General features: G+C 46.0%; 3 protein-coding genes across 6 annotated transcripts in view; 1 reads left to right on the forward strand and 2 right to left on the reverse strand.

Annotated features, from left to right (window-relative positions):
- The window catches only part of AFF1 (ALF transcription elongation factor 1), a 165,528-nt gene extending 152,084 nt beyond the window's left edge, over positions 1 to 13,444 (forward strand). The window contains exons 33-35 of one of the 2 annotated variants that reach the window (XM_080616604.1): positions 6,023 to 6,265; positions 11,565 to 11,801; positions 13,383 to 13,444. The gene's annotated coding sequence lies outside the window, so the exon portion shown is untranslated. Of the gene's footprint in view, positions 1 to 6,022; positions 6,266 to 11,564; positions 11,802 to 12,391; positions 12,474 to 13,382 lie in introns of those variants that run through there. The other variant, XM_080616603.1, reaches the window with a different exon arrangement.
- Positions 1,919 to 13,904, reverse strand: LOC308222223 (estradiol 17-beta-dehydrogenase 11-like). 3 transcript variants are annotated; one of them, XR_013957095.1, is made up of 8 exons: positions 13,632 to 13,904; positions 11,834 to 11,941; positions 11,128 to 11,259; positions 10,436 to 10,542; positions 9,154 to 9,291; positions 8,775 to 8,891; positions 8,006 to 8,211; positions 1,919 to 1,988 (listed from the first exon to the last, which is right to left on the reverse strand). XR_013957095.1 is itself a non-coding variant. In XM_080619979.1 (7 exons), the coding sequence occupies exons 1-7, from the start codon at positions 13,839 to 13,841 to the stop codon at positions 8,124 to 8,126; spliced, it is 900 nt and encodes a 299-aa protein (XP_080476105.1). In that variant the 5' UTR covers positions 13,842 to 13,904; the 3' UTR covers positions 7,646 to 8,123. The 3 variants fall into 3 exon arrangements, 2 of the variants coding, with proteins under 2 accessions (XP_080476105.1, XP_080476104.1); XM_080619979.1 differs by lacking the exon at positions 1,919 to 1,988 and having other exon boundaries at positions 7,646 to 8,211; XM_080619978.1 differs by lacking the exons at positions 1,919 to 1,988; positions 8,006 to 8,211 and having other exon boundaries at positions 8,630 to 8,891.
- A 1,981-nt stretch (positions 13,905 to 15,885) lies between these two features.
- Positions 15,886 to 25,161, reverse strand: LOC308222341 (estradiol 17-beta-dehydrogenase 11-like). The gene is made up of 7 exons (XM_080620238.1): positions 24,668 to 25,161; positions 22,856 to 22,963; positions 22,150 to 22,281; positions 21,295 to 21,401; positions 18,488 to 18,625; positions 18,109 to 18,225; positions 15,886 to 16,607 (listed from the first exon to the last, which is right to left on the reverse strand). Exons 1-7 carry the CDS (start codon positions 24,875 to 24,877, stop codon positions 16,520 to 16,522), a joined length of 900 nt encoding a protein of 299 aa, XP_080476364.1. The 5' UTR covers positions 24,878 to 25,161; the 3' UTR covers positions 15,886 to 16,519.
- Positions 25,162 to 25,233: the final 72 nt, after the last annotated feature.

A 25,233-nucleotide genomic window follows, 5' to 3' on the forward strand; every position in this document is an offset into this window, starting at 1 on the left:
AACAGAGGAGAAAAGAGGCTGGCAAGAGGCAATGACTGCATGGGGTATCTAATCCTCTGTGCCAGCTCCACTTGTATCAAGTACCATATAAGAATAGTTACTCTTCTTGCTGTATTTGGTTTCTGACTATTCTCTTTCTGTTAAGAGAGTGGTTTCTGTGGAAAATATATTTTCCAGGCCAATTTAAAAAAACCCCGAGATTTGCACGAGTAAAAGCACGCGAGTGCTGCTGGATCACACACTGTACTACCCAGGACAGGTTCATTGTGAAAACGGGTCTGTTGGCTTGCTATTTTCTCATAAACGTGTTTCCCTTTTCTGCTTCAATGCTATGTACCAAAGTGTATCTCCTTTCCTCTTGGCATATGAAAAAGCTGCCATTCAGTGGCAAGCAAAGGCAGGCAGAACAGTTTCTGAGAAATACCATCACCCTCACCCCTCCAAATCCAAACTAGTGCAGTCTCCTAGGTAATACAGATCAGAGCGATCCAGTTTCAGATTTTGCAGGAACTGCTCTCTATGAGTTCAGAGAGAGAGAAGGATCTAGGAGAGAGAGGAAAAGGCTGTACCAGCTCCTTCCTCCCCACCTGTGCACCCAGTATGTATATACATATCTCACACAGTGCTGCCTTACACCCACTTCAGTGCAGGAATAGATTTCCACATTAAACGCTTCCCCTCAGGTTTGTTTGAATCTCTATTTGTTTGTAGTCTCTCTCTCTGCCTGTGGAGCAATAAGGGTAAGCCTTAGTCCACTTTTGCTTAAAGCTCAACTTAAGAACTTGAAAAGAGTTAGTTAGGAATATTTTACAGGCTGTTAGAATCAAAGAAAGACCTTATTAAAGAAAGACATGCCCTGGGAGGTGCATTCTTCTTAAATAGCTGCCTTGCACAAAAGCAAGCACAGCTAGCCAACCGAAAATGCCCCTCTGCCTCCAGCCCCGCAGCTAAATAACTGCATAGTTTTTCCAGCTACATAGTGAAGAGTTGGCAGCTGGAATCTCATGCTTCCATGCTGAGTTCACCTCTATAGATACATGTAATAATCCTAGGTTTTGCTTTTTTCCCAAATACAACACAATTCTGCTGAAAAGCAGGAAAGTGTTTTATAAATCCATGCTTATCTAAGAGTGAGTGGCTGGAGGTTTACAGTTCCAAAGAGAATGCACATACACTATGATTAGGAGGAGATGCACGTTTATTTTGGAGTTTTTAAAGGCAAAAAAATGTTCAATTAAATAACATTGCTATTTTAGCTGGCCTGTTTGAGAAAGAACCAGAACACATCCATGGGAAAATGGGGATAATCATTACTATCTAAACCAGAACTATTTAATGAGTTTGGGTTTTTATTCCCGCCACCCCCCACCCCCGTCATGTATTTCACAGAGGTATTTCAAAGGTGGTGAAAATTCATTAGCAAACAGGTGAAATAATTACAAGATGGGCTGGACTGCCCAGAGTACACCAGTTTTGATCAACACAAAGCATTTTACGTTTTGCATAAATGCATCTCAGAAAATTAAAATTCAGCAATGCCTTAGGGGCTATTTTCCTGAATACAAAACCCAGGCAGACCTCCCCAGACCTATCCATGTGTTTGAAAGGTACCAACCTCTATGTGCATGGCAGAGATACTGCTAGCCATAAGCACATACACCTCTGGTCAGAGGGTTAAGAAGGTGGCTTCCCAGCAAGCCTTGGGAATCACAGGCACACAGCGGATGGTCTGATAGGAACTTCAGTTTGTCAGACCTTTGTGTTTTCCAGTTTTCTCCTTGCCACCTATCCTAATGTGCACTATTATTCTTTACTGGCCTCATAGTTGCTACATTGTATGCCCATGATGTCCAGCCTGGCAGCTGCTTTACTTCCCCAGATTGGTTCTCTTCAAGATGAAAGCTTGACACTGAAGAAGTTGTGCGAAATCTTACCTTCCAGCTTCACGAGATGAACACTGGGGACTGGAGCAAGGTTGTTCCTGTGTTCTGTAAAAAGATAGGAGGAATCAGTGGGGAGACTGCTATTCTAAATGAGAAACTATTGCTTTTGTGCTCTTACTTCTGGTTAAAGAGTTAGTGATACTGCTTTGTAATGTATTGTGGCTGTCATCCAACACCCCTGGAAATCATCGAAAAGGCTCCCATTGACTTCAGTAATAGTTTGATCAGGCCTTCATCCACAAAGACACCATTGTTTAGGATTGCTGCCCTTGAGGGCTTTGGCACAGTACTCCCCTCCTGCCCTCAGATACATCTGTCTACTAAGTCCTTGCAAGTAATGATTTATATGTGTAATGTGTAATCTCAGATGACAGGAAGAGGTTACCTTATCCTGAAAGGGGAGAGACTTTGAGGCAGGATACTGGGCGGTTTGCTGTAACCGTTCTGGTAAATGCTTCTCCTGTCTTTTGTTAGTAAATATAAAATAAGTTACATCATGTGGTTCTCTTAAAGACTTGAGTTTAAAATTATACTGGCTTGTTGGGTTAGCAATTGTAGAATCAGAAAACATCTTCTAGAAAATACAATTAATACTTATAAAATTGCACTGGTCAAAATTACATTTTAGGAAATGGAAATCTGATAGGGACCTAATGCATTTAAGCTTAGACAGCCATGTCCTTAGTTTTGCAACAATAATTTTAGAACTCAAAAGACTAGCTTGTGTATGCTGTGCTGCATGATGCATATTAATAGTGAAAGGGACCTTAGACTCCCAAGGTTTGGACTGTGTCTGAAGTTGGGCAGTGTAGAGCCTATGGAATTTGAAGTTTCATAGCAGGATTGGTGATCATTTAAAATAATCTGCAACAAAAGAATAAAGTCTAGATTGTTACTAGGCTGCTTTGTTGGTTGGTTGGCTTTTGAGAGATCTGTAAGACTTCGATACTTTATCTCCTTGCTGTAAAGGCTCACTTATTAAATTGAAAAATTCAAACATAGATTCTTAAAACTGGCCTTTATTGTCATGTATATTTCTGCCATCTATTTTTAATATATCTTGTATCCAGGATTAATGTTAACAAACTAAGAAATAGTTTCCAACTGTGCCCAGTCAGGCAAGGGATAGAGACTGTTTATCAAACAGAGATGATTTAGGAACAGGAGTGCCCTCTGAAAAACTAAGTTTAAAATATTGCTGTTCCCTAATAGTAAACTTTCTCATAGAGGGAGAGAGGGAGAGAGAAGCAGATACTTGACTTGAGAGTAAACTGTGAAAGCTTAAGTAGCTGGGTTTGTTGTTTGGGGTTTTTGGAGGGGTTGTTGTTGGTTCTGGCTTTTGGTTGTTGTTGTTAGGGTTTTTTTTTTTCCCCCAGTGTTATGCTTGAGGGCGGAAAAGGAAGTTCAGTTGGTTCAAAAGAGAAATCATGATCAGAGAGGTCAGAAACAGGGCATAAGCTTGCGTGAAAAGGATCTTTGGGTGTTGAGTAACTGTGTGCTAGGCTCAGCTAAATAGCATGTATCAGATATGCCTACAGGGTGAGATCCCACAGGAGCGTAAACACCTACCTTGAAGAGGCTTTGGGTACAGACTGAATGCCAGATAATTGTATCTTGCCAAGAAGGTGTTATACACTGAGTATAGGTTTGCAGCATGTCACCTGGCATCGTCCACAGATTGTCGAGTTAGCTGCTGAATGAAGAGCATTCCCTTTCCCAGACATGTTACCAAAGAGCTGCACTAACACAGCTGCACTACTGCTGGGCTCCAAGGCAGCAGATAAGCACGGGGCTATCTATATATGCAAAACTCTCTTTCTCAGTGCCTTTGAGCACTGAGTAAGCTCAGCATCACACAGCACAGACATAATCTAAAACTGCCTTTAGAGTTTGGAGGATCATGCTTTAGGATTTGGTTGTCTTTGAGCCATTTATGTTTTTTAAGAACTTGAGAGGATTTGTGCTTTGTGTAACTGTGTATGGAGCATCCTAAGTTTCATGACTTCTGAGGCTGTAGATGTAAATACAGCATTGTATGTGACAGGGCAAGACTGAAATAATACATGGCTTGAAAAATAACTAGCTGAAAAATTTGTGCTATTGCCTTGTTATAGGCCTGGGGTATACATGGACTTATGTCATCCTGCTAAGGGAGAATACACCTCTGTTTGGCACATGCTGCCATTTCTTCCTTTCTGTGTGTTCCTTCTCCTGAGGACAGAGAGCATGAAATGAGCTACAGCCATTCCTGCCCCTACATAAGTTACTGATTAGCCATATGGGTTAGGAACAAAATAATCCTTATAAATCAAAGACTTCGGAAAAGATGCAGCAGAGACAGTCTCTGAAGAAGTATGCTCAGACTTAGCTACAGGCTCAAGTGCTGTGGGAAGTTTTAATCTATGCTATTAGAAATTCAGTAAGACTTGATGTGACTAAGGTGAGATGAAGCCACTTAGAGACTGAATATTTCACCTATCATGACGAAGATGGTAATTATGTTAAATATTGTCATTAAATATTGTTAAAAGCTGAATGAACCTCTCAAATTTCTGACCAGTCATGTCTGCATATATAGTGGGCAAAGAGAAACTATCACAGCTGCTCCTTTGTGTTATTCAGTGTTGACTTGGATGGTGTCCTTGGAAGGCTTCTGTGTCCATAAACTTCCACTCCTCTTCCAAAGCAGATGGTCTCACCCACACTGCGTGCCCAGCAGTTCATAGCCAGGGATGCATTGCCTCCAAACTATGCCCCAGCATGCATTGCCAGACACAGCATAAGGGCCCCATAAGGACCAAAACTATGCCAGGAAGCATGCTAACACTTCGACAGTATGGATGACAGCAAAGCAGTGGATGAGCGTGGTGCCTGGCCATATAGCTTACAAACACAGCCACAGGGTTTGTGATACTATTGGTTCTCTTTCCTGCCTTCTGTGCTGGGGAACAGAGCTGCTGTCAGCTATCAGGGCAGTCACAGCAGTGGCAGCTGCTTGCTGAGAGCTCATGGAATACACAGTGCATCTGGTACATAAAACCCCTGTGGGGTCCTCACTTGCCTGTGCTTTCTGAAAAGGGAACAGCTGCAGGAGCTGGAAGGATCTCCACAGGCTTCTGGCCAATGTGCCAGTGCTTTAGCTGTGCTGTTGCTCATCTTGTCTGCAGGAGACTGGGTCAGCTCCAGCAGAGAGATTCAGAGCAAGGCACTCCCTAATTTTCTCTTGGAACTTAGCTCTGTGCTTAATTAACACATCAGAGTTTGGGCCAGACCCCAATTGCACGGCTCAGCGGTGCTGTCGTTTTCCTGGCAGGGGGCTCCAGTCAGTGCTATGGCCAAGCCAGAGGAGGCAGAGAGGGCAGAGAAGCACCGACTCTAAGAGATACCTCAGAGGGAGGCAGAGCATGAGGCCAGAGTAACCAACTGACTCATAACAAGTCCTAAGCCATGATGTGAGCTTCTGTTCTTCAAATTTGGGATCTAGCTGTGGGCAGCTATATAAAGCTTACTTGCTTAGGTTCCTGCTAGGCAGCCATAATGACCAGATTTTGGTTGTCTGTTGTGACCAGAAAGAGAACTGAAGAGCCTGGGAGTCTTGACGATTCAATTCTGTCACTGGTATTCAGGAGATGAAGGCTTAAACCCTTGAATTTGTCTCTGTTTCTTTATGCCAAACAGAAGACTGCGAGTCTCAGGCAACATTCAGAAGAGCAAGAAGCTCTCAGCTGTGACAGGCCTGACCTCTTAGCAAGAGCTTTACATATATATCTCAAATAGAAGCTGCATAAACAAGGAACTTCTTTCAGAGTAGACATTAAATCACTGCTCCTGATTTGGGAGGTGCCTCTGAGGCAAGGAAAGCAGACTTACAAAATAACTCACTGAGGATGCTTGTCAATTGGTCTCCTTTATCCTTTGCGACTCAAAGCATGCTTCTCTCTGATGTTTTGGGGTTTGGGGGGTCTTGGTTTTAAATACAGAACATGTCTAATGCTCTTTAATTGGCTTTTAACTTGTTTATTTTTTCTCATTCCCTGAAATTAGCAAACCCCTTTTTTCTTTTCCTTTATTTGGTACAGGAATCTTGCCCTGTAAAACAGAAGTTCCCAAGCTGGAAACTTGGGCTTTGGCACAGCCTGAATGTCCTCTTACATGAATGTTCTGTGAGGAAAAAGGGAACCTTTTTGTATCATCTAGCACATTTAGCAACCATTCGTGCTGCTGGCAGGACAAACCGCCACCTGAGAGCAAGAGGAGATGGATGACAAGGACTCTCCCCTTCCTGAAGAACCTCAGTTTCCAGAACAACATGAAATTCACAGGTGAGTGGGATGGATTCTACTGGAAGCCACCCATCTCGTCTATGCCAAAGGTGGCAGCGTGTTGAGGCCTCCCTTGCATGGCTGTGAGCCAGCAAGTGCCTGGTGCAGCTGGGACCTGCACAAGTAGGTGGAATGATAGCGTGCTCTGAAGAGATCTTTGACCTGTGTTTTATCAGGTGCTGTTCTCTTGTACCACAGGCCACAGACCTTTGGAGGTACTGGTCAAGGTGGGTCCTGTCAGAGCAGGCCACTGGCTTGTGATGAGGAGCTGTGAGAGGGCTCATCTGGAGCCTTTCTCTGTGCTCCTTTGTTCCCAGCCTGGCACACACCCCCTTGCATGGGTTGCGCTGTCGCTGTCGGTGTGGCATGCCTGGGCCTGTACCTCGCTGATCCTGATGTGGCTCTTGGTGTGACTGGGGACCTGCCTGTCCCTGCGGCCTGGTGTGGTGGTGGGCAGACTCCCGCTTAGCCTTTCACCCTGTGGCTCGTGCTCCACCATCCTTGATTAGGAGCAGTGGGGCAGTGCCCCATCGGTGAGATTTCCGCCTCACCCCAACCTATGGTACCTGATGTACCTCCTCCTGCCAAAAAGCCCTCCTCCAATGCTCCCATGCACCTGCAATGCAGGGTTGGGAAGGAAAAGCTGGGGATCACACAGGGATGTTGTTGCTGCAGCATCTTTTCCAGTCAGTGAGACAGCATTTCAGGAGTGGAATACATAAACCCTCTGCTGTCTGGTGCATGCTTTTGTACATGGAAAACACATGCAATATCCAGTGTCTGTATGGGTATAGCTTTGTGTTATGATGAATGTTAGATGAAATGAAGATGTATTCAGCCCTTCTCTTGCACTGTACACAGACGCAGAGGCTCTGTGGACTTCAATTTACACTCAACTGTTATGTGTGAACGAAGGCTTTCCTAGCTCAGCATAACCCTGCTCTTCTTTTTCATAGATGAGTCTGACTTATGAATACTGAAGCAGATGGTCTGCAGAATTTTTATTAGGTTGGATTATTTGCCTTGTATTGCAAAGAGAAAAATAGTCCAAACTGGTCTGTGTTCTCATGTAACAAGTAGTATTCACTGGCATGCATGAAATACAGGAAGGAACTTGGAAATTTGTAGAGAAATACTGCACTGTTTTCACAGGAAGGTGTTTCAAAGGTGTCTGGCATTTGCAGATGAACAGTGTGAGAAATGATACCGGGAAAGGGTGTATTATTTGCTACTGTACCTTAAGTGCACCTCCAGGACCTGGTTATGACTTTGACTGCCAAGAGACACCTTTGGGTTGGAGAACTGTATTTATTCAGAATAAGGCATATTGATGGTGCTATTGCAGAACTGATATTCAGTGTAATTAGGTCGTATGTTGCAAACAATGCTGTATTAAATCATGTACTTGCTACAAAAGCACATGGAATTCAGTGTGCATTAAAGCATTTCTTAAATTAAAAAGCTAAATTGAGGTGAAACAGGCCACCCATGTCCTCCATACGCTGCTACTTCCAAGATGCCTTTGCTCAGATATGGGGCCAGACGAACATACTCTCAGGCAATCCCAAAAGTGCACTGAAGTAGTGCCTTTGTGGGAATTTCTGCCTGCGTCAGCTCTAGGAGATAAAGGCGACGTGATGTACAGCCAAAGCAGCCTTTACACTTCTAGAGCTGCTTCTCTGCTTTGTTAACACTCTGAGTTATGCAGGTATGTCCCTGCTGCATGTGTGGGATAAACACCTGGGTGTGCTTGGAAGTGGTGGCCTGGAAGCATCTCTCTTAGTTCCACTCTAAATCAAACCAGCCCATGTTCTGTTTTCACTGGTGCCACTGGGAAGTGAGAATCAATTTTTGCTTTTCACTGGGTGCTTCTCTGCCCAATGACTGCATCAAATTTGACATTGGTGAGCTTTTTCAGGACAGCCAAGGCACGTTCTGGAAGCAATCTGAAAGGAGTAACAGGAAATTTAATTTAGGATAAGAAACTGTAGAAGTTAACTGAAAACTTAGTTCAGATGTTCTAATGTTAATTCTAGCGTTAAAATGGTGCTCTGGTAAAAACACTGCCTCAGCAGAGCTGCTACACTGGATAATAAAACCATGTGAAAGGACAAATCTTGCTGTGTGTGGCAGAGAGAAGCAGTAGAGCCCTTTTGAAGCAACTTCCCCAGCCTCTGACACCTCAGTCTTTGGTGTTTACATAAAGAAACAAACAGTAATAAGCAGCAGGTTCTCAGCTCTTTCTGGAACTATTTTGGGGCTCCTGGTAGATAAAGCGTTTCTGGGCAAAAGGGGAACAGCAATCTGGAAAGAAAAGGTGTTCTTTTATTCTCTCCCTTCCCTGCCTGTCAGCCTGTAGTGCATTTCCACTGTTTGGTTACACTCTGGTGCATTCTAAGCATTTTGATGTTGCATATTTAAGGGTGGTACACTCAGCAAGTTGTATTCAATACATGGCGAGGGGTGTTTAGAAGAGAAGTTTTGGTGTTGTTTTTTTTTTTTTACATACCTTTCAATAAGTAAACCAACACTTTGCTGTGGTGGAACAAAAACCATTTTCTTGTTGGTCAGTATTCCTTCCATCAGGGCCTCAACAACTTCCTCAATCTCCAAAATCTTCCCAAGCCTGCACAGGAAAGCGAGCATGTAAGAGCTGCACTGGTAGAACAGGGGAGGTAGGAGCTGATGTATGATGCTTCACATATGCACATGCTCAGGTAATCCAAATGCAACTGTTATGGGGGTTAAAGGCAACTGCAGCTTTTCTTTAGCCAATGCTACAACTGTTTCTATACAGTCAGTTGGAACACAAGCCCTAAAGCTGGTGCTAATGTGTAGTGTGTTGGTTCACAGAAGGCAGTGCGGGAAAGCAGAGATTTGATAGTTACCTTGTACTGGGGTTTTTGACAAATCCAGTGTTTATAAAAACCGGGCAAAGACATGTAGTTTTTATTCCATCCTTTCCGAGGGTAGACAGCTCCTCTGTCAGAGCTTTATGAAATCCAACTGCCGCAAACTTGCTTGAACTGCAGGAATGGGAAAAGCACAAATGAGAAGGCAGAAATACTAGTTCTAACTTTCTACAACTGGAAATGGCCTAAAAACCTGACACAGTCCTGACTAGGAGGCAACAAAATACAATTTTGTTGAGAAACAGCTGAGAAACGGGGCGCAGAGACTGCTTCTAACTGCCCCTGGACCTGAGCATAGTGCTGGATTAGGGGCAGTAACTGTGGAACGCAGAGCGGTGCCTTTCAGAAGTTGCCTTTGCGGTGAACAGGCAGACAAATGTCAGGAATTCTTAAAAAATGAGAACCAACGTGCACCAATTGATGGCCTTCCTGGTTTTCCCGTGTGAGGAGATTCTTCGGAGGCATGCAGCCTAAAGCTCTGATGTTCAGAAGGATGGATGGGCAGAGTAGAAATGGAGAACAACCCTCTACTGCTCCACGTACCACACAGGAGTGTCTCGTGACGGTTGTGTGTGAGTGTTGGAATAGAAAAGCATTATGTGTGCCAAAGTTGAGGAACATCTTGCCACAGAAATTGGTGCAGGCCAAGAGTATGAATCAATTCCCAAGCAAGTAAAACCAGTTTATTGACTGTTACTGATTTGGACGGTGTAATTCCTATAAAATCCCTGGCACAGGAGTGCTCATGTTGCCAGCAGTGAGTGACTCTCTAAGGAGGAGTGTTCCTAGGGGAAGATTGCTCTTCCTGGAGCTGCTATCATAGAGGGCTGGGTCTGATGCAGAATGACAATATGCAGTCCGTCAGGCTTGCTTTTCATGCACCATGATTTTCTAGATGCGTTTCAAGTAGAAAACCAATTTTATCTCATGATGGCAAAATTATTTCTATAGACTAATCACTACCACAAAGATAGAAAGATCAAAATTACTCATTGGGAGTTTTCTTTCCAACATTACAACAAATCACAGAAGCAGTACATTTTCAGAAAGACAAGGGAAGCTAAGTCAAAGCTACTAAGAAACTTCTTGTGCAGCTCCAGGTATCAATAAGTGCTGGCAATTGGGCTTTTCTCCTTAGCACAGACCTCAGCCCATACTGTATTCAGTAGTAGGATTATTTTGGTTATTTTATGCTTTGTAACAGAGAAGATACTATTATAAATAAATAATGAAGAGAGCTGGTTTTAAACTCACTTACCAGTAAGTCACCATGTAAGAAAGAACAAAATGACCCGCTGCTGAAGCCACTGTGACAATGTGACCGTGGTTGTTTTTCATCATGGTTGGCAGAAAAGCTTTTGTGGTCTTGACATCAGTGAAATAAAGAGAGATAATTGCAGGGTGGAGAAAGGGAAGAAAGAACAATGTTCTCTTAGGCGTATTCAGCACTGACCCTGACTATCATTAATTAAGTGGCAAATGCTATCACAAATGCTGTGTGCTGCACAGCACCTCAGATTCTGAGAGCCACAGAGATACCCATTCTCCTCTCAGCTGATACAAGGAGCAACCTATTTCCCAAACAGGAATATTTCAGGAAGTTGGCTGTCAACAGGAGCTGATTCTCACATCTGTCCCAGGCTGCTTTTTTAGGTGACACTGACAATGCTGCCAGTGTCTCATCCCAGCACATACAATAAAACACTCTTCAATCTGTTGCTTCCCTTTTCTCCCACTGCAAAAAAGAAATCCTTAACACCTGGCCAGGCTCAGATGAGCAAGATGTTAATGTAGGTCCCGAACAGTCAGTCCAGCTGATGCCCCTGTGCTATACGTATCTGAAAGATGCTTTTGTAATTCACTGGTAGCTGAAAAGAATTGTTAGCCTAAATATGTGTCCTGAACAACACTCCCCAAAAATATAGGTATGAAGTTGGTGGTGGCACTTACCCACATGTGAGCAAGAATGTTGACTTCAAACATTCTTTCAATCTGGTGGTCCTGAGTTGAGAGGAAGTCAGCAGCTGTAATCACACCAGCATTATTCACCAGGATGGAGACATCCCCGATTTCCTGTTTCACCTTTTAGACAGAAAAAAAACCCAGAAAGTTTTGTGTCATAAGTTTTGGGTTTTTTTATGGAGAGGACGATAGTGCCTGATTTCCAGAGGTGGTAGGAACTGTTGCAGCAGTACCATGAAATAGGGTTTAGATCTGATGCTTCTCCCTTTTAATTACTGACAGTATCTGCAGTCTTCCACACATTGCCTACAGACACAGTATGCTCTGAGTAGTTTCAGTTGGGACTATGGACATAGAGACTGTTTTGAGCCAGCTCATTTTATTTAACAACACAATGCCCTCAGTGCTCTCTGTTTGCTGTTTAGGAAACTAAAAGGCAGAAGTTCCCTCAGGAGTTGGACATCTAAAGAGCAAACCTGCAATGACATGTGATATGCCAGAGCCTCACAGAAGAGGAAGAGAGTGGCTGCCATCTGGGAAACGCTAATTTGCTCTCCGTACTGAAATCAGCAAGAAGTGGGCAGATGCCAGGGGCTGTCATGAATTGCATACCACGCCTCTTCTCTTGATTTCTCAACCTTTCTGAAGATGAAGCACGGTGGGTAAGTCTTTGGAAGTGCCCCTGCTCCCCTACCTTCTCTGCAGCACTGTAGATGTCCTCCCTTTTGCTGCAGTCCACCACGAAGGCTTGTACAGTGGCTCCCAGCCTTTTGCATTCTGCTGCTGTTTCCTCAACACTGTGCTGTAAAGGCAGAAATGAAAGACATATGCAACTGTACCATTGCACATGTATTGATGCTTGGGCACTGTGCACACCAGTTGGAGACAGACTACCAGAAAGGGTATGTGGCAACAAGAGTGAGTTTGCCTTGGCAAAGCACACACAGCTGGAGGAATGGGGCACTCGGTGGCTTTCCCACCACAGCAGGCAGACTCCACAGCTGAAAGCAGAGCTGTAAAAACACAGATCCTGGTGACCCTCTTAACTTCCCCCCTGAGATGTAAAAATGGCCCTTTGTGTTCCTGTGTTCACAGACTGGCTGTGAGAGGAGCAGTTTGCTCCAAAGGACACAGTGTAGAGAGACTTTTATGAGAACAGCGTTCAATACACACACAACAGAAGGTCCCCTAAGTCATTTGATCTACCCACTAAGTGAGGGCAGAAGTGACTTTGCTGTATCCTTGTCCCCAGGAGCCAGAAACACATGGCAATGGGAACCTGAGCTGTCACAGATGACCTGGGACAGCTTAGAACCTGACAGAATCTGTGCAGGTCCAGGGTGACTGGGTATCTCTGCTCAGCCCAAACTCCTGCTTAAGGCTGGTGGCCCCCAGGAATGGAGCCTATGTCAAGGCAGCTGGACTGGAGAGGTATGTTCTTAAAACCCTTGGGATCCACCGCCTCTTTGAATTGTATTTCAATGCCTGCTTACACACATCATTACAACATATTCCCTACAGCACCTAGGCCCGGTATAGCTTGCTATTTAAGTTTACTCCTTTTCACCCATTCCAGTGCCATGCTTCCTCTCACCCACTCCAGACTCTGGTCTTAGCCATCATGGGTAGCACAAACAGGCACAGAGAATGTTCTACAATATCCTCCCTATTTATAAATCCCCTTACACTAGGCTTGGCTTGGCTTGGGGGTTTATTTTTGTTTGTGGGTGGGCTGTTTGTTTATTGCAGCTTCAGGATGACATGCTGAACTCCTCTGTACCTTCTGATCCACTGTGTCGGAAGCCCTCCCCACACACAGCTGCCCACCTACTCAACCCCAAGTACAGTCAATTGCTCCTACAAACATGCCTTTGCCTTGATCCCCATCGAATGACATCCTGTGTGTTTGTACCTGTCCACCCTCCACTTGCCAAGGTCTTTTGCATTTGGGCAGATTTGTCAACGTCTGGTAAGGAGCTGCCTACACATGTAACTGCGCCAGAGGGCAGCAGGGCTCACCCATAGCTCAACGTAGTGATTCCCCTGGATATGACGGGGGTTGACAAATGCAACATATGCATAATCCAGCAACATACGCAAAATATCTGAGGCCAGGGAGGCAGCGAGCAGGTGGTGAACCCGCTTCTCTGTGGAAACAGGCTGCTGGTCTCACATGCCTCTTCCTGCCAGCTCAGGCAGCAGTTCCCACAACACCTTGCTGACCCCTGCGCTCCCTCTTGCAGGTTCTCCCTGCCGTGCTGTGGATACCACCTCGCCGATTAGCACCGAGTGACTGTGGGACCCAGACACTGACATCCTCTGGTGCAATGGGGCAAACCCTGGGCTGGGGCTCAGCGTCCCCGCTCGAGAGCCTGCAGGAGCGACCGTGGCAGCAGGTGTGTGGATGCAGTCGTGTGCCGCCCTTCCCGTGCTATTAACCCCCAGTGCCTCCCTCGGGGACGAACGAGCCAAGACACGCGCTGTGCCGTTACCTTGCTGATGTCCCACAGCACCAGTCTGCTCTGACGCTTGGCAAACTCGAAGGCTGTCGCTCTCCCTACACCGTGTCCAGCACCTGTGATGAGAACGAGCTCTCCACTGACAGACTTTCTCTTCACAGGGATAAAAAGCTTCACAAACGCCTCTAAGTAGGAGTAGATGAGCGTGACCACGAACAGGAGGATTTCCACAAACAGATTCATGCTGTTGCTGTCAGTCCTTTGGTTGTCTGGCTGGACTTTAGCCTCCCCTGCTGAGGACACGGGTTGTTGATTCACCAGCAGCCCGCTGAGCACACACCGCCCCTGCGGTCAGTTACACCGCGCAGCTCCAGCAGGCACCTACCACCTCCACGGTCCAGGAAGGGCGCCCGCGACTTCCAGACGGGCCGCAACAGCCAATCAGAGAGCTGTGTTTGGGACGGGGCGTGACCATGGGGAGGACAACCCAGTGGGCTGGAGGCGGTCAACGATTGGCGGCGCTCTGTCAATGAGAGGCGAGCTTGTCACGAAGGCTGTAGCGCGGGTGCTTTGCTGTTCCTTTGCCCTACCCTCGTGTAAGCAGGCATCAAAGCATGTTCTGGTGTAACTTCTGCTGCAGGTGGAAGAGAGACGGGAGTGGCAATGACATTGTTCCTTCAGTTACTGGCAAAAACCCGAGAGCTTCTGAGGCGCCCTTCACCTCTGCGTTTCAATTCTATCTCAAATGCTGCCGCGTGGCTGCCCAACTGCTCAGTCTCCTGAGGTCCTTAAGCAGTTTTCTTCAGGGTGAGTCCAAGTCTTTCCTTTGAAATACGTGTGCATTGTCAGCAGTCTTTGTCCCCTACCTTCCTCTTCCATGTCACTTAATGAAAGCATTCAAGCGCAATCCCTTTCAACGCGAGGTACTCCATACGTGAGATCTTGGCTGCCTGCTCCCCCTTTCTCTGTCTTTTAATTAGTTAGCTATCCATACGCATATCTTCTATCTTTTGGCTGCTTAGTTTCCTCAAGTCCTTCAGAAAATGACACTGACTGAATAAATTAGGTCATCCTTATTTAACTGAGTCTGAATTGTACAACTCACATTTGAACTTGCTTATGTGTAATGGAGTATACAGAACCTTAACCAGAACAGGAATGCTTATAGGAAATAGGATAAAACTAATTTCAAGAGGTTCGTCCAGCTCTAAGAACATAACTGTATGGTCTTACTTGAAAAGGATTGATGGCAACTCCTTGACTTTTCAGTTAGAAAGCTAAATATGCCTAGGTCATGTTCATAATTTTACTTCAGGATATTTCCGAGATGCTTGGGAAAGAGTGAAGGATGCCTGAACATCTGTCCTCTGAACAAGATCGAACTAAAGTTAAGATCGGAGTTGTTGGAAAGGATTTTTTTCAATTTCCCGATGGTCTGGCTGCCGTGTTTCTCATCTTGTCTGCAGGAGACTGGGTCAGCTCCAGCAGAGAGATTCAGAGCAAGGCACTCCCTAATTTTCTCTTGGAACTTAGCTCTGTTCTTAATTAACACATTGGCATTTGGGCCAGACCCCAATTGCACGGCTCAGCGGTGCTGTCTTTTTCCTGGCAGGGGGCTCCAGTCAGTGCTATGGCAAGCCAGAGGAGGCAGAGAAGCACCGACTCTAAGAGATACCTCAGAGGGAGGCAGAGCACGAGGCCAGAGTCACCAACTGACTCATAACAAGTCCTAAGCCATGATGTGAGCTTCTGTTCTTCAAATTTGGGATCTAGCTGTTGTCAGCTATATGAAGATCACTTGCATAGGCTCCTGCTGTGCCTAAGGTGGCAGCATGTTGAGGCCTCCCTTGCATGGCTGTGAGCCGGCAAGTGCCTGGTGCAGCTGGGACCTGCACAAGTAAGTGGAATGATAGTGTGCTCTGAAGAGATCTTTAACCTGTGTTTCATTAGGTGCTGTTCTCTTGTACCACAGGCCACAGACCTTTGGAGGTACTGGTCAAGGTGGGACCCGTCAGAATAGGCCACTGGCTTGTGATGAGGAGCTGTGAGAGGGCTCATCTGGAGCCTTCCCTCATCTCCTCTGCCCCCCAGTCTGGTACCCATGTTTAAGCACTCTGTTTCCCTGACACTTGCATGGGCTGCACTGTCGGTGTGGCATGCCTGGGCCTGTATCTTGCTGATCCTGATGTGGCTCCTGGTGTGACTGGGGACCTGCTTGTCCCTGCAGCCTGGTGGGGTGGTGGGCAGACTTTGGCTGAGCATTTCACTATTGTGGCTCCTGCTCCACGGTCCTTGCTTGAACCTGATTACCACTTTTATTGCCAAGAGCCACCTTTAGGTTAGAGAACTGTATTTATTTGTAATGAGGAGTGTTGATGGTGCTAATGTATAATTGATACTTAATATAATTAGGTAGTACGTTACAAACAAGGCTGTATAATTTCAGTACTCACTACAAAAGCACACAAAATGGAGTGCTCATTAGCACACAATTTCTTAAATTAAAAAAGCTAAATTGAGGTGAAACAGGCCACCCATGTCCTCTGTACACTGCTGCTTCCAAGATATCTTTGCTCAGATATGAGGCCAGACAAACATACTCTCAGGCAATCCCAAAAGTGCACTGAAGTAGTGCCTTTGTGGGAATTTCTGTCTGCGTCAGCTCTAGGAGATAAAGGCGACGTGATGTACAGCCAAAGCAGCCTTTACACTTCTAGAGCTGCTTCTCTGCTTTGTTAACACTCTGAGTTATGCAGGTATGTCCCTGCTGCATGTGTGGGATAAACACCTGGGCGTGCTTGGAAGTGGTGGCCTGGAAGCATCTCTCTTAGTTCCGCTCTAAATCAAACTGGCTGAACTACACTCAGCCCATGTTCTGTTTTCACTGGTGCCACTGGGAAGTGAGAATCAATTTTTGCTTTTCACTGGGTGCTTCCCTGCCCAATGACTGCATCAAACTTGGCATTGGTGAGCTTTTTCAGGACAGCCAAGGCACGTTCTGGAAGCAACCTGAAAGAGACAACAACAGGAGATTTAATTTAGGATAAAAAAAAAATCAGGGTAAAAGTGGCACCACAAGTTATGGAAGAGCTGGTCTGGGAGTGGAAGTGTCCACACACAGACTGAGACCAAGGCTTAAGGCAGGTGTTATTTCTGAAGAATACATAGCCTCCATTAATCTCTGCCTAGTTTAGTTCCAGTCCCGGTCATGTCCTTGAGATTTCCAAGTCTGGGTATCTCCTTGATAGTATTTGGGTTGCAATCCTGCTGCAGGACCAAAGAAGGTCAATATCAGGTGCATATTGAATGTGTTATGCTGTAAAAAGCAGCTGGCCTGTGGAAGGATGAGATGTGAAACTGAGGAGTGGTTTCCCCTCTGAGGATTTCTTCTTTTACAAGTCATGTCTCTGTGTCCTCCCTCTCCCACATTAAGACACAAAAGCAAAGTTATCCTAAGGGCTTTGACAGCATTAAGTTTGACTTATCTATGCTTCTGCAACTTGCACTGTCAGCATGCAGCTCTTGGAGATGCAAAAAGACATAAAAGCTTTTTTCTACTCTCTGTGCTGGGTTTTGCAAATAAGATATTACCAAGTGTCTCATGAAATACTGTAGGAGTTAACTGAAAAGTTAACTTAGTTGTTCTGATGTAATTTCAGATTTGGAATCTGTGCTCTGGTAAAAACACCTCCTCAGCGGAGCAGCTACACCGGCTACTAAAATCACGTGACAGGACAAATCTTGCTTTATGTGGCAGAGAGCAGTAGAGCCCTTTTGAAGCAATTTTCCCAGCCTTTGTGACCTCAGTCTTCGGTGTTGATATGAAGAAACAAGTACTACTAAGCAGCAGGTCCTCTTTCTGAAACTACTCTGGGACTGCTGGTTCAGAGGAACTGTTGTTCACAAGCCCAAGGGAAATGGCAGTCTGTGAAGAAAAAGTTTTATCTTGTTCTCCCTCTCCTTCCCTATAAACTGGTAGAACAGGTGAGTTCTCCACTGGGACAGTGAGCAGCAGAGAGTGGATCACAAGGACCTATGACAGGGCTAAAAAAAGCACCTTTGTGTATGACATCTGCTGTTGTCATTCGAAAAACAACACTGCTATCTCATTACTTCTCATGTGCTTCTCATACTAAAATATTTCAGATGGGTGGTTGTTTGAAAAATAATACTCTCTTCTGCAGACAGCTACACATTATCTAGTTACTGTAGGCATAATAATGTCAGATTTGGACTAGTAACTGTATAGTGATGTCAAACACTTAAGACAACAGAAAATAATTGAAACTGGTTTGAATATGAACTTCCACTGTGCAGGTGTCATTCCACTGTTTCTCTATGTTGCCAAACCATATTTTATGTTAATACATAGGTAAAAAATGCAGTTTCTCATAAAAAGTAATCTTGAACCAGACGTAACAAGTTTGATGCTTGTATACTCATGTAGTTAGCACTGATATATTCCCTCCTCCCCCTCTCATCCCCTTTTTATTCCCCTTTTGCTACTTACATTTCAGAGAGTAAAGCAACGTTTAGATGTGGTGGAACAAAAACCATTTTCTTGTTGGTCAGTATTCCTTCCATCAGGGCCTCAACAACTTCCTCAATCTCCAAAATCTTCCCAAGCCTGCACAGGAAAGCGAGCATGTAAGAGCTGCACTGGTAAAACAGGGGAGGTAGGAGCTGATGTATGATGCTTCACATATGCACATGCTCAGGTAATCCAAATGCAACTGTTATGGGGGTTAAAGGCAACTGCAGCTTTTCTTTAGCCAATGCTACAACTGTTTCTATACAGTCAGTTGGAACACAAGCCCTAAAGCTGGTGCTAATGTGTAGTGTGTTGGTTCACAGAAGGCAGTGCGGGAAAGCAGAGATTTGATAGTTACCTTGTACTGGGGTTTTTGACAAATCCAGTGTTTATAAAAACCGGGCAAAGACATGTAGTTTTTATTCCATCCTTTCCGAGGGTAGACAGCTCCTCTGTCAGAGCTTTATGAAATCCAACTGCCGCAAACTTGCTTGAACTGCAGGAATGGGAAAAGCACAAATGAGAAGGCAGAAATACTAGTTCTAACTTTCTACAACTGGAAATGGCCTAAAAACCTGACACAGTCCTGACTAGGAGGCAACAAAATACAATTTTGTTGAGAAACAGCTGAGAAACGGGGCGCAGAGACTGCTTCTAACTGCCCCTGGACCTGAGCATAGTGCTGGATTAGGGGCAGTAACTGTGGAACGCAGAGCGGTGCCTTTCAGAAGTTGCCTTTGCGGTGAACAGGCAGACAAATGTCAGGAATTCTTAAAAAATGAGAACCAACGTGCACCAATTGATGGCCTTCCTGGTTTTCCCGTGTGAGGAGATTCTTCGGAGGCATGCAGCCTAAAGCTCTGATGTTCAGAAGGATGGATGGGCAGAGTAGAAATGGAGAACAACCCTCTACTGCTCCACGTACCACACAGGAGTGTCTCGTGACGGTTGTGTGTGAGTGTTGGAATAGAAAAGCATTATGTGTGCCAAAGTTGAGGAACATCTTGCCACAGAAATTGGTGCAGGCCAAGAGTATGAATCAATTCCCAAGCAAGTAAAACCAGTTTATTGACTGTTACTGATTTGGACGGCGTAATTCCTATAAAATCCCTGGCACAGGAGTGCTCATGTTGCCAGCAGTGAGTGACTCTCTAAGGAGGAGTGTTCCTAGAGGAAGATTGCTCTTCCTGGAGCTGCTATCATAGAGGGCTGGGTCTGATGCAGAATGACAATATGCAGTCTAACAGGTTTGCTGTTCATGCACCATGATTCAATTGCTTCTAATAGAAACAGGCAATATAGTGACCTCTGAGATTCATCAGTTAGTTTGCTGACAACACAGTAGTATTGTTATGTTTTTACTTTCACAGTATCACAGTATGCTAGAGATTGGAAGGGACCTCAAAAGATCATCTAGTCCAATCCCCCTGCTGGAGCAGGAACACCTAGATGAGGTTACACAGGAATGTGTCCAGGTGGGTTTTGAATGTCTCCAGAGAAGGAGACTCCACAACCCCCCTGGGCAGCCTGTTCCAGTGTTTCTTCACCCTCACTGAGAAGTTTCTTCTCAAGTTTAAGTGGAACCTCTTGTGTTCCAGTTTATACCCATTACCCCTTGTCCTATCATTGTTTGCCACAATGTTCACCAGGGCAGAGTAGAGGGGAAGGAGGACCTCTCTCGACCTACTAACCACCCCCCTTCTAATACACCCCAGGATGCCATTGGCCTTCTTGGCCACAAGGGCACAGTGTTGGCTCATGGTCATCCTGCCATCCACTAGGACCCCCAGGGCCCTCTCCCCTACACTGCTCTCTAACAGGTCGTTCCCCAACCTATACTGGAACCTGGGGTTGTTCCTGCCGAGATGCAGGACTCTACACTTTCCCCTGTTATGTTTCATCAAGTTATTCCCTGCCCAACTCTCCAGCTTGTCCAGGTCTCACTGGATGGCAGCACAGCCTTCTGGCGTGTCAGCCACTCCTCCCAGCTTAGTGTCATCAGCAAACTTGCTGACAGTACACTCAATTCCCTCATCTAAATCGTTGATGAATATATTAAATAATACTGGTCCCAATACTGACCCTTGAGGCACTCCACTAGATACAGGCCTCCAACTGGACTCCGCCCCATAGACTACAACTCTCTGGCTTCTGTCCTTCAGCCAGTTCGCAGTCCACCTCACTACCTGATCATCCAGACCACACTTCCTCAATTTAGCTATGAGGATGCTGTGGGAGACTGTGTCAAATGCTTTGCTGAAGTCAAGGTAGATCACATCCACCGCTCTGCCATCATCCATCCACCGTGTTATTTCCTCATAAAAGGCTATGAGGTTGGTCAAGCATGACTTCCCCTTGGTAAAGCCATTTTGACTGCCCCTCATAACCCTCTTATCCTTGATATGCCTTAAGATGGCACCAAGGATAAGGTGTTCCATCACTTTCCCAGGGATGGAGGCGAGGCTGACTGGTCTACAGTTACCCGGGTCCTCCTTCTTGCCCTTTTTGAAGACTGGAGTGACCTTTGCTTTCCTCCAGTCCTCAGGCACCTCTCCCGTTTCCCAGGACTTGGTAAAGATGATGGAGAGTGGTCTAGCAATGACTTCCACCAGTTCCCTCAGCACCCACGGGTGCATCCCATCTGGACCCATGGATTTATGGATGTTCAGATTGTTTTGTGAAAGGTAATTTTACAGTCAAAAACCATTTTATCTCATGACGGCAGAAGTATTTCTATATACTACAGTCGCTGCCACAAAGGTAGAAGGATCAAAAGCTATTCATTAGGAGTATACTTGACAACACTACACAAACTTACAGAACAACTACTTTCTAAGAATGAGAAGGGAAGAAGATACCTTTTTTTTTGCTAAGCGAAAGTCTGGATCAGTGAGGAAAAGGAAAAAGAAGCTTTCATTAGTTATGTGTCATATAATTATTCCTTCATACAAGCATTGCTCCTGATTCAGTCACAGCTAATAAGCAAATTAGTGACAACCTCCAGGCATCTGTAAGTACTGGCAGTTGGGCTTCTCTCCTTGTCACAGACCTCAGGCCATACTGTATTCAGTAATAGGATTATTTTGGTTATTTTATACTTTCTGATGGAGAAGATGCTATTAAAATAATAATAATAATAAAGGATCTGATGATAAAGTCACTTACCAGTAAGCCACCATGAAAGAAGTTACTAAATGACCAGCTGCTGAAGCCACTGTGACAATGTGACCATGGTTATTTTTGATCATAGTTGGCAGAAAAGCTTTTGTGGTCTTGACATCAATGAAATCAAGAAAATCGCAGCAGGGAGAAAAGGGAAGAAAGAACAATGTTCTCTTAGGCGTATTCAGCACTGACCCTGACTATCATTAATTAAGTGGCAAATGCTATCACAAATGCTGTGTGCTGCACAGCACCTCAGATTCTGAGAGCCACAGAGATACCCATTCTCCTCTCAGCTGGTACAAGTGCCAACCTGTTTCCCAAACAGGAATGTTTCAGGAAGTTGGCTGTCAACAGGAGCTGATTCTCACATCTGTCCCAGGCTGCTTTTTTAGATTTCAGGTGACACTGACAATGCTGCCAGTGTCTCATCCCAGCACATACAATAAAACACTCTTCAATTTGTTGCTTCCCTTTTCTCCCACTGCAAACAAGTCCTTAACAGCTGAAACCCTCCTGCTAAGTAGCGTTTGCTGGCAGCTGCCCTATACCTGTACTTGCAGGGCGTGGTGCTCAGCTGTGGGTGTCTAACTACCCCATGCAAAGGGAAACCCCAACACATTTCCGATAGAGACAAACCCATGCTACAGATGAGGCTGTGGCCAGCTGGCTCTTGCAAAGACAAGAGAAAATGAAAATCAGGGCCAGGCTCAGATTAGCAAGAGGTTAATCAAGTTTATACACATGTGAATGATGCTTTTGTAATTCACTGGTAGCTGAAAAGAATTGTTAGCCTAAATATGTGTCCTGAACAACACTCCCCAAAAATATAGGTATGAAGTTGGTGGTGGCACTTACCCACATGTGAGCAAGAATGTTGACTTCAAACATTCTTTCAATCTGGTGGTCCTGAGTTGAGAGGAAGTCAGCAGCTGTAATCACACCAGCATTATTCACCAGGATGGAGACATCCCCGATTTCCTGTTTCACCTTTTAGACAGAAAAAAAACCCAGAAAGTTTTGTGTCATAAGTTTTGGGTTTTTTTATGGAGAGGACGATAGTGCCTGATTTCCAGAGGTGGTAGGAACTGTTGCAGCAGTACCATGAAATAGGGTTTAGATCTGATGCTTCTCCCTTTTAATTACTGACAGTATCTGCAGTCTTCCACACATTGCCTACAGACACAGTATGCTCTGAGTAGTTTCAGTTGGGACTATGGACATAGAGACTGTTTTGAGCCAGCTCATTTTATTTAACAACACAATGCCCTCAGTGCTCTCTGTTTGCTGTTTAGGAAACTAAAAGGCAGAAGTTCCCTCAGGAGTTGGACATCTAAAGAGCAAACCTGCAATGACATGTGATATGCCAGAGCCTCACAGAAGAGGAAGAGAGTGGCTGCCATCTGGGAAACGCTAATTTGCTCTCCGTACTGAAATCAGCAAGAAGTGGGCAGATGCCAGGGGCTGTCATGAATTGCATACCACGCCTCTTCTCTTGATTTCTCAACCTTTCTGAAGATGAAGCACGGTGGGTAAGTCTTTGGAAGTGCCCCTGCTCCCCTACCTTCTCTGCAGCACTGTAGATGTCCTCCCTTTTGCTGCAGTCCACCACGAAGGCTTGTACAGTGGCTCCCAGCCTTTTGCATTCTGCTGCTGTTTCCTCAACACTGTGCTGTAAAGGCAGAAATGAAAGACATATGCAACTGTACCATGCCCACGTATTGCTGCTTGGGCATTGTTCACACCAGCCAGAAGCTAAAGACTTCTGTCTATTGCATTACCACTGCTAAGTCCCTGAACAGTTCATAGGGACCAAGTGAAAGAGCTGCAGTAGGGGTATTGTGGCAGGACCAGTATTCCAGCCTCAAATTTTGGACCTGTGTAGAGTAACTGCCAGAAAGGGCATGTGGCAACAAAAGTGAGTTTGCCTTGGCAAAGCACACATAGGTAGCCTGCAGGAAGGGGACACTCGGTGGCTTTCCCACCACAGCAGGCAGACTCCACAGCTGAAAGCAGAGCTGTAAAAACACAGACCCTGATGACCCCCCCGAGATGTAAAAATGGCCCTTTGTGTTTCTGTGTTCACAGACTGGCTGTGAGAGGAGCAGTTTGCTCCAAAGGACACAGTGTAGAGAGACTTTTCTTATGAGAACAGCATTCAGTACACACACAACAGAAGGTCCCCTAAGTCATTTGATCTACCCACTAAGTGAGGGCAAAAGTGACTTTGCTGCAGCTTTGTATCCACACAGACCAAGCAGCTGGTTAAGGCTGATGGCCCTCAGGAATGGGGCCTCTGTTAAAGGCAGCTGGACTGGAGAAGCATATTCCTAAAACGCTTGGGATCTCCCACCTCCTTTGGACTGTATTTCAGTGCCTGCTTACACACACCTTTACAACATATTCCCTACAGCACTATATCATTCACCAATTAAGTTTGCTCCTTTTCACCCATTCCAGTGCCATGCCTCCTCTCACCCACTCCAGACTCTGGTCTTAGCCATCATGGGTAGCACGAACAGGCACAGAGAATGTTCTACAATATCCTCCCTATTTATAAATCCCCTTACACTAGGCTTGGCTTGGCTTGGGGGTTTATTTTTGTTTGTGGGTGGGCTGTTTGTTTATTGCAGCTTCAGGATGACATGCTGAACTCCTCTGTACCTTCTGATCCACTGTGTCGGAAGCCCTCCCCACACACAGCTGCCCACCTACTCAACCCCAAGTACAGTCAATTGCTCCTACAAACATGCCTTTGCCTTGATCCCCATCGAATGACATCCTGTGTGTTTGTACCTGTCCACCCTCCACTTGCCAAGGTCTTTTGCATTTGGGCAGATTTGTCAACGTCTGGTAAGGAGCTGCCTACACATGTAACTGCGCCAGAGGGCAGCAGGGCTCACCCATAGCTCAACGTAGTGATTCCCCTGGATATGACGGGGGTTGACAAATGCAACATATGCATAATCCAGCAACATACGCAAAATATCTGAGGCCAGGGAGGCAGCGAGCAGGTGGTGAACCCGCTTCTCTGTGGAAACAGGCTGCTGGTCTCACATGCCTCTTCCTGCCAGCTCAGGCAGCAGTTCCCACAACACCTTGCTGACCCCTGCGCTCCCTCTTGCAGGTTCTCCCTGCCGTGCTGTGGATACCACCTCGCCGATTAGCACCGAGTGACTGTGGGACCCAGACACTGACATCCTCTGGTGCAATGGGGCAAACCCTGGGCTGGGGCTCAGCGTCCCCGCTCGTGAGCCTGCAGGAGCGACCGTGGCAGCAGGTGTGTGGATGCAGTCGTGTGCCGCCCTTCCCGTGCTATTAACCCCCAGTGCCTCCCTCGGGGACGAACGAGCCAAGACACGCGCTGTGCCGTTACCTTGCTGATGTCCCACAGCACCAGTCTGCTCTGACGCTTGGCAAACTCGAAGGCTGTCGCTCTCCCTACACCGTGTCCAGCACCTGTGATGAGAACGAGCTCTCCACTGACAGACTTTCTCTTCACAGGGATAAAAAGCTTCACAAACGCCTCTAAGTAGGAGTAGATGAGCGTGACCACGAACAGGAGGATTTCCACAAACAGATTCATGCTGTTGCTGCCAGTCCGTTTATTCCCGAACGGTGTGACGGCAGCGCAGCGCCAGTGCCGGTTTGTGTGCGCTGCTGCCCGGTTAGCCGGTACCGCAGGGGGCCCTCCAGGCCCGTCCCTCTCCGGTCGTAAGTGGGCGCCCGCGGCCCGCCTGAGCTCTCTCCGTCTGTTCTGTCAGTCACAGGCAGGGACTGCTGCCTCGCTCCGGCCCGCCCTGCTTTGCCCAGCCCTCGCCACCCGGACTCCGGGCTCTCCTCGCCGCGCAGGGCTCCGTGAGACGCTAAGACTGCAACCGCCGAGGCCCGGCAGCAATTCACGCGTGAGGAGCAGCAGCCGCCACCGGCGGCCCGATCAGC

The sequence above is a fragment of the Psittacula echo genome, assembly GCF_963264785.1.
Source record: "Psittacula echo genome assembly, chromosome: 1".
In the NCBI taxonomy this organism is placed as follows: Eukaryota; Metazoa; Chordata; class Aves; order Psittaciformes; family Psittacidae; genus Psittacula; species Psittacula echo.